Source organism: Enoplosus armatus, chromosome 17, assembly GCF_043641665.1.
Source record: "Enoplosus armatus isolate fEnoArm2 chromosome 17, fEnoArm2.hap1, whole genome shotgun sequence".
In the NCBI taxonomy this organism is placed as follows: domain Eukaryota; kingdom Metazoa; phylum Chordata; class Actinopteri; order Centrarchiformes; family Enoplosidae; genus Enoplosus; species Enoplosus armatus.
In genome coordinates, this window is record NC_092196.1 from 7,125,099 (window position 1) to 7,132,691 (window position 7,593).

Genomic DNA, 7,593 nt, shown 5'->3' on the forward strand with positions numbered 1-7,593 from the left:
GCATGTTAATTTAAAACGTATTCAAATCAATTTAAATAAAGATACAGCTTAAACTCTGACAGTACAGAATAATAAGACACTCCACCAGTTTTACACATGATCACTCCCACTCTAGCCTGTGAAAACAGCTGTTTAATGTCCTCTGCGGCTCTGGAGGGAGCCTCCTACGGTAAAGAAAATAACCCTGGTGATGTCATAATGATGTCATCAGGGTTATCTCAGATTGGGCTTGAGATTTCAACAGAAAGCTTGTGTTAAGAACTTGGGACAAGGAGTTTGAAAGACATGTGCATTTACCAGACAGGGAGGGTCTGACCGAAGATGTTTTTGAGCAGCATTACGGGAAATGACCATAATGACGGAATATCTTGGGCTCTGCTGCTTCAATTTTGACCGTTCTTTTTTAATCTGTCTCTTGTGATTCCCCCAACTCACTGTAACTAAACCTTTCCATCAAATCATCTGAATTCATCAAGCTTGCTGGACCACGTAGCTGCTCAGCTGATCTGAAAGCATTTGCATGATATTGTCACGTTAACATGTCATTTTATATTTCTATGTTAGCATCACATTTGTATTTATCTGTTTGGTCATATTCTGCTGTTTTATCTGCCATATGGATTTCTTACAAATACTTTTATTTCTTGCACATTGTCTTATTGTTGCACTTTTATTTAGGCTCCTTAATATAAAAGTGCTGTATAAATATAAACTCAAACACACCTGCAGAACACACACACACCTTCTTAAGCTCTGTGAGGAAGTGATCGATCATGTGTTTGACCTGCGGCGCTTTGGCCGAGAACAGGATCAGCTTCTCGTTGGTCAGGTTGAACTCCAGCATGTTCTTAGATGGAATCGACACAAACAGGATGTCCGAGTAGCTGCACAGGAAAAACCAGGAAGTCAACAGGAAGTTACAGAGACAGAGACAGAGACAGAGGGGTCTCGGGTCAAATCACTTGACACAGAATGTTGAAAAAGGTCAATTGACTCACTTTTCTCTGCGTTTTATTTGAATCAAGACTTTAAAGAGAGTTCAATTGACGAAGGCTTGAAAAGGTGGAAATTTTGGTGTTGACCTTTGGCTGACATCACACACACTATGTAAATGTTTCTGTACAGTTTATGAAACTCACCTGTACGGCCTCAGCACTCTGAAGTAGTCTGGAGCATTAGAGCTGCTCCTCACCATCTTCAGCAGCTTGATGCCTTTATGAGACACAGACAGCACCTGCACTCCTGTCCCCACACTGCCCTGGAACACACACACACACACACACACACACACACACACACACACACACACACACACACACACACACACACAGAAACAAACAAACACATGAAACTGAGTACAGGCACAAGTAAAAATGGTTGAGTAAGAGCCTTTTAAATCAAGTGGAGGAAGAAGGCTGCTTCAAGTTTATACACTTCTCAGTTTAACTCCAGGAAAGAGACAAGAACTCACAGAGGCTGGGAAGAGGCGGGAGAAGTAAATCTCCCATGAGTCTCTGGCCATGGCGGCCACTTTCTTCTTCACGTTCTCGTCATGCGTTCCTGAAACCTGATCCACCTTGTTCTCAGCTGCCAGTGAAAAAAAGAAGGAGTTGATCGCATCTCAACTGCCAAGTGTTGAAAAGTCTTTCACAAAATGGAAATTTTACTGTCTAGGGTCTATGAGTGATGTCATTTAGGGATATGTGTTTTTTCATACCAAATAAAGCTTTCATCTTCTGTCTCTCCTCCTGAGTGATACGGATGCAGGCCTCAGAGAAGGTATCATGTACAACCTGCAGGACACGTGCACATTGACATATAACTACCTGCTAAAGTGGAAATCATCATGGGATGATTCCTTTCTGCTGTGAATAAGTATTAGCGTTAAAAACCAAGACCATAAATGACCCAAAAATGTCTTTGATGTATCCTTTTACAATAAAGATAATGCTAGGATCTATATCAAAAGCACTACTTTTAGCCTTTTATTTTCAATAAATCATCTTACCATAAACTAGACTTTATAACGATGGAAAACTAACCCTGACTTATTGAGACATAAAATAATAAATACACGGAGAAGCAAGTGAATGTAAATAAACAATGAAAACATAAACCAACCTGTCTGAAGATCATGTCCAGAATCAGTGGATTGTTGAAGGTCTCTTTAGGATAGAAAACCTGTAAACAGACAAAGATCAACGTTTATTTTGGTAAATAATTATAAAATATAATGATGTTAAACCATTGTAATGTTGTTAATTGTTCAGTATGAGAAGATCTATGAAGAGTATAAATGTTTTTACAATGTCTGACTGAAGTTGCAGTTTGTTGTCACGTTAAGTTTCAGGGCAAAATGGATCATTTTTGTCCGCATGTGTTAATGTTTTTAAATGCTTGTGAAACACACCTCTTTCCTCATGTAGAGTTTCCAGGGGACGTTGGAGTAAGTGTAATATTCATCACTGGTCCTGCTGTGGAGTTGAGTCTGAATGGTCTCCTCCTCTACTGGCAACTCTCTAGAGACTGGAAACACACACACACACACACACACACACACACACACACACACACACACACAAAGTGTTTTTGACCATGTACTTCCCGTACTGGCTCACATGCAAGTGTGAACTGAGTAAAGAACTTTCTGTCATTCTACTGTTTATTACTGGGGATTTATGTCACATTAGTGTGTGAAAAGTTCACCTGGAGGAGGGGCGGGGCTAACGTTGGAGCTCGCTGTCCCTGCAGGGCGAGACTTGGTCGTCTTGGAAATCTTAAGTCCTCCCTCTTGTTTATGTTGGGAGGATTGAGGCTTCCTTTGAGTCTGAGACAAAATATATTATTTTAGTTTGTGTGGACATGTGTGTGTGTGTGTGTGTTTGTTTGTGGGGTGTTGGGGTACCGGTTGTGGTGGGTTTGCCATCTGATCTTTAAGGATCTCCATAGCTTCATCATGCGGGTCTGGCTTCTTCACAAACATCTTTCCATCACCTTTCCTACACACACACACACACACACACACAGGTTAAGATGTAAGATGAAGTAGAGACAAAATACTATATCAGTATCAAGCGTCATGAGCGTGTTACCTTTGTGTGGCAGGTCCAACAGAAGTTGTTGTGCCGGCAGGCTGATGCTGTCTGATGATGTCTTTGATGTCGTGGCTGGGATCCATGCGCTCTGTGTTACTCGTACTGGGTCGGACCACGTCCTCAGAGGGGGGGCCACGTGTTGGACCTGGAATGTCAACCTCTATTAGATCAAGTGTAGATATTGACAATTTAATTCATAAAAGCACCCACAAATGAATTCACTCAGTTTCAAAAATGTTGATAATTCAAATATGTTTCAAAACCCGCAAACTTTACAGCTCAGTATGGACCTAGTTCTGTTCATACAGAACTATGTCAAAGCCAGTGGACAGCGGTCAGTCCTAGTATTTCAATAAAAACTAACAACAAACAAAAGAGAGATGGAAAGATGGAGAGAGAAAGATGCAACAGAGGTCCCTGGTTGATGATGTTGTGGTTCATGGTCGGCGTCTTAACCTCTGAGCCATGTGGGCACCCCCTTAAAGTGATATTTATGTACTTCCTATACTCAATCCCACATTTTCCATTTGATGCGGTGGGCTTTTCCACTTCAAATCACAATGCATCAGTATTTTTCTTTCCACTCCTGTTTGAGTACTTCAGTAACTTTCAGATTCAGAGAACCCAGCTAGAAAACCATGGCACACCCTGAAGCTTCACTGTAGTCATGGCATCACACCACACAGCAAATCTGCCGAGGTTCATTTTAGAGAATGTAAAAACATACTCATTTTTCGCTGAGCAGCAGCAGGCTTGTACGGAGACTCCTCACTCTCTTTGTTCTGCAGAAAACACGAAGTGATAAAGCTGAGTGTGTATTTATTGCGAGACAATAGTGTGGATTTGTAAACATGCTGGCAGTTGTACCCATATCATATGCATGTTCATGCATCGCCACAGCATGTAAGTATGCGTTAACTTACAGGGCTGTGTGTGTGAGAGTGTTGTGGCAAGCGTGTGTGATGATGATGCTGTGAGGGAGGTGACTGGGGGGCCGGGGCAACGGGGGGGAAGGAAGACAACATCTGCTGCTGGATCGCAATGGCCTGCATGGTCATCTGCTGGGCCTGCAACACACACACACACACACACACACACATATATATATATATTTGCATTTCAACAACAGTATACTTGTTTACTGTTCCAATGTCTGTACGGTAAATATGAAGCTAGCTTAGCTTAGCATAAAGACTAGAAACAGGGGGAAATAGATAGCCTGGCTCAGTCCAACAGTAACAAAATCTGCCTACCAGCACCTCTAAAGCTCCCCAGCCAGGAAATAATCCGGCACATAACCCCAGCAAAATGGCAATTTGTAATTTAACACCTTGGTTTTTGCACAGATTAAACAAACAAGTAACAAATATGACTTGTTAATTTGTGAGGTTTAAAAGTGTTGGTAGGTGGATTTTTGTTTCCTTTGGACAGCGTGCTGCCAGCTGTTTGCCCCTGTTTTATGTATCTGTGCTAAGCTAACATTAACATTTGTCAGGCCAAATATACTCGGACTCGGACAGATACAGCAACAGTAGCATTAATATCAGAGTTGTTCAGAAGAAGCATATGTGACAAACCAGAATGATAGCTTGCTGGTTGATGATGGCCTGTTGCTGTTGAGTCAGTACTGCCTGCTCTGATCCTAGAGAAGTACAAACACACAGACATAGACACCACGCTGTTGAGATGATTCTGTTGTAGAAAAACAGTTGAAGCACACACAGTTCACTGCAAAAGCCCCAGCAGACTCCTCCACTTCAAACAAACCACACAGAGGAACTTTACAACCTCCCAATAAAATGCAAAATATAAAAAAGTTTGATATGGCTTTTATCTAACACAAATAGAATGTATTGTAACTGCTCCATGCCCACACGCTTCAGGCCAAACATGCTGGAAAACCTGATGCACACCCGATTATTGTACCTGGCACGCCTGACATCACAGGCACGCCTGGAACCACAGGCGTGGCAGGCAGCGAGGGCACCCCCGGCAGACCGGGGACGCTATTGACATGGGATGCTACATCAACATCTCGATCAGCAGCAGGTGCACGAGTGGGTGACGGGGTGGGTGCTACACGTGTGGCAGGAGTGGTGGCAAAGGAAGTCTGCTGGTGGTGGGTTTGTGGGGGACTGTTGTATTGGTGGTATTGTGGCTGCTGCTGTTGTTGTTGAGGTTGCTGCCGCTGCTGCTGCTGCTGTTGGTGGTGGTGCTGTTCGTGGTGATGGTGGTGGGAGGGGATTGGCATGGCAGGGATGGGTGGCATCATTCCCCCTGCTACTGGGAGCACTGGCACAGCTTGAGGAGTGACAGGTCAGGGAACAGGGTAAGAGTTAGGATCAGTGCTGCTTCCAGGACGCTAGTGGCGTGGCTCTATAGAAGGCTATGTCTGTCTCAACAACTATTGGATGGATTGGCATGAATTTTGCTACAGCTAGTCAAGGTTCCTTGAGAGTACATTTCGAATGACTTTGGTGATCCTTATTTACTCAGTGAAATAGCTTGACGTCTTCTTCATGGATAATCTGCATGTATTCTGATGACTATGATGATCTCCTGACTTTTCAGATACCTGCAGACCTACTTTCTGTACTTTGTACTTAGTGCTAATCAGCAAATGCTAGCATGCGAACAGGCTACACTAAGGTGGTGAACATGGTAAATATTACCTGCTAAACATCAGCATGTTAGCATTGTCACTGTGACAATGGCCTTGTAATAGAACATTATGGCCTGGTTATGGCCGGACATGTTGTCATATTGTTCATTTTTTAAAAGTAAAAGTTAAGTAAGTTAAAAGTAAAAGCAAATTTAATTGTATCCATTAGATTATTAGATCCAAAACAACATGTTTCACGTTGGTGTTTTAAGTATTGGTAAACTATCCATCAAACTGTATATGAGCTGCATAGTGTGCATGGAAATAAACTAAAAGGCAGTCGTCGCTTTTTCGTCCTGTCACTGTCATCACTGCTGTCGCTCTCTCTGCTGCACCTCGTCCACCGGGAGGGATAGATTAGTAATTATCAGTTCAACATACAATTCGTGGACATTTAGAGGCTTGAAAATATTCACGGCATATTCTCCAAAGACAGGGTGAAAGACGGGAGAAAGGCTCGACTAATATCTAGTTGCTAGTTATAATCTATCTGAGTGATAGTGAGATGTGAGGTTTGTAGCCACAGAGAGACGCATTCGCAAAAACAAACAGCATCTGGAAAGAATAGCAGTGACTAAATGAACAGAGAAACCAGATGATGTGTGTGTTTGTAGAGAGACAGAAAGTGGCAGATGCCTATAGAGAGTAAAGGAGGCATCTGTGGTTACAGTGAATGGCTGTCTATGCATTATCTATGAGGTCAGACTGCTCATTACAGCCTCTAAGCGGCAGATTAAGGTGGGTGAACTTTACACCTGAACCTTTACACTTCAGTCCTGTTCAGTGTCACCGAGACACTTTAGCCCTCACCCTTATACAATATGGAAATAATAACAACAATAAAGATATTATTATTGATCATTTCTTGTTATATTGTTTCACCTTCATTTTGTTTGTCACTGTATTGAACTGCATCTAATTATTTGCCTTTTTACATCTGCATTTTTTATGTCTATTTGTGTGTCTGTTGGTTGTTTAATCATATAATTATTGCTTAATTTTACAGTTGACCAGATATTAATAATGACCCAGGAAGTGAATGTTTAAAACAGAGTAACCCAACACATTTCAAACTTGAAAATGTTTCCATTCAGGGGAAGCAAGAAAGCGAGAAAAAGGGCAAAACTATTTATCAACCTGAGACTAATACAGAGGATTTAGAACCAACTGAATTATTGATGTCAGTGGAGAGAAAAAGAGTGAGAGAGAGGCCTGAGAGGCAGGACAAAAGAAGGGATAGAAAGAAAACAAATAGACCAAAAAGTGAAAGACAGAAGACGAGAAAGAAAACAGTTGAGTCTGCAGTTGAACACGCAAGAAAGACACAAAATGAAATAACAAAAATACGGACAATCTGCACCAACACTAGACATAACTAACAGGAAACACACACGCTAACGTCAGTGTTTTACCTCCGGGATGTATTCCTGGTGGATAAGGCCGGCTGGGGGCCGGGTGACTCTCCCCCTCTCCTCTTCCTCCTCCTGTGATGCCTATACGTCCTCCTCCCTTCATCCTCGCTGACAGACTTCCAGTCTTTTCCATGTCCTGGTAGCCAGAGAGGAGCAGGGAGCAGAGATTCAGCAGGTGGAAAAGGACGGTTGTGGATGTTGAGAAGGCGGAGTTTGAGAGACATTAAGAGTAGGGTAAGAAGTGTGGAGAGACTAAGAGTACAAGAGAGAGAGGGTGTGGACTGTATTGGTTGATTCAGACCCTCTGTGAGTGAGTCAGTAGAGCTGTAGGAACTGAATACTCCGCAGGAAGTACCGTACACACTGGAGGAGAAGCTCCAGCACACACAAAACTGATAGATACTCATGGACACAAGAGTACTAC

The 7,593-nt window shown here is 42.5% G+C and overlaps 1 protein-coding gene across 1 annotated transcript in view; it reads right to left on the reverse strand.

Moving 5' to 3' along the window:
* Nucleotides 1–7,593, reverse strand: part of myo15aa (myosin XVAa) — a 32,063-nt gene that overhangs the window by 6,001 nt on the left and 18,469 nt on the right. Inside the window, exons 33-45 of the mRNA XM_070922747.1 lie at nt 7,170–7,305; nt 4,673–4,737; nt 4,019–4,162; nt 3,823–3,877; nt 3,093–3,240; nt 2,906–2,999; nt 2,707–2,827; nt 2,411–2,526; nt 2,122–2,181; nt 1,718–1,793; nt 1,472–1,587; nt 1,140–1,258; nt 743–884 (exon numbers count right to left, since the gene is read on the reverse strand). Of these exons, the coding sequence (XP_070778848.1) occupies nt 743–884; nt 1,140–1,258; nt 1,472–1,587; nt 1,718–1,793; nt 2,122–2,181; nt 2,411–2,526; nt 2,707–2,827; nt 2,906–2,999; nt 3,093–3,240; nt 3,823–3,877; nt 4,019–4,162; nt 4,673–4,737; nt 7,170–7,305 (1,392 nt within the window). The remainder of the gene's footprint in view (nt 1–742; nt 885–1,139; nt 1,259–1,471; nt 1,588–1,717; nt 1,794–2,121; nt 2,182–2,410; nt 2,527–2,706; nt 2,828–2,905; nt 3,000–3,092; nt 3,241–3,822; nt 3,878–4,018; nt 4,163–4,672; nt 4,738–7,169; nt 7,306–7,593) is intronic.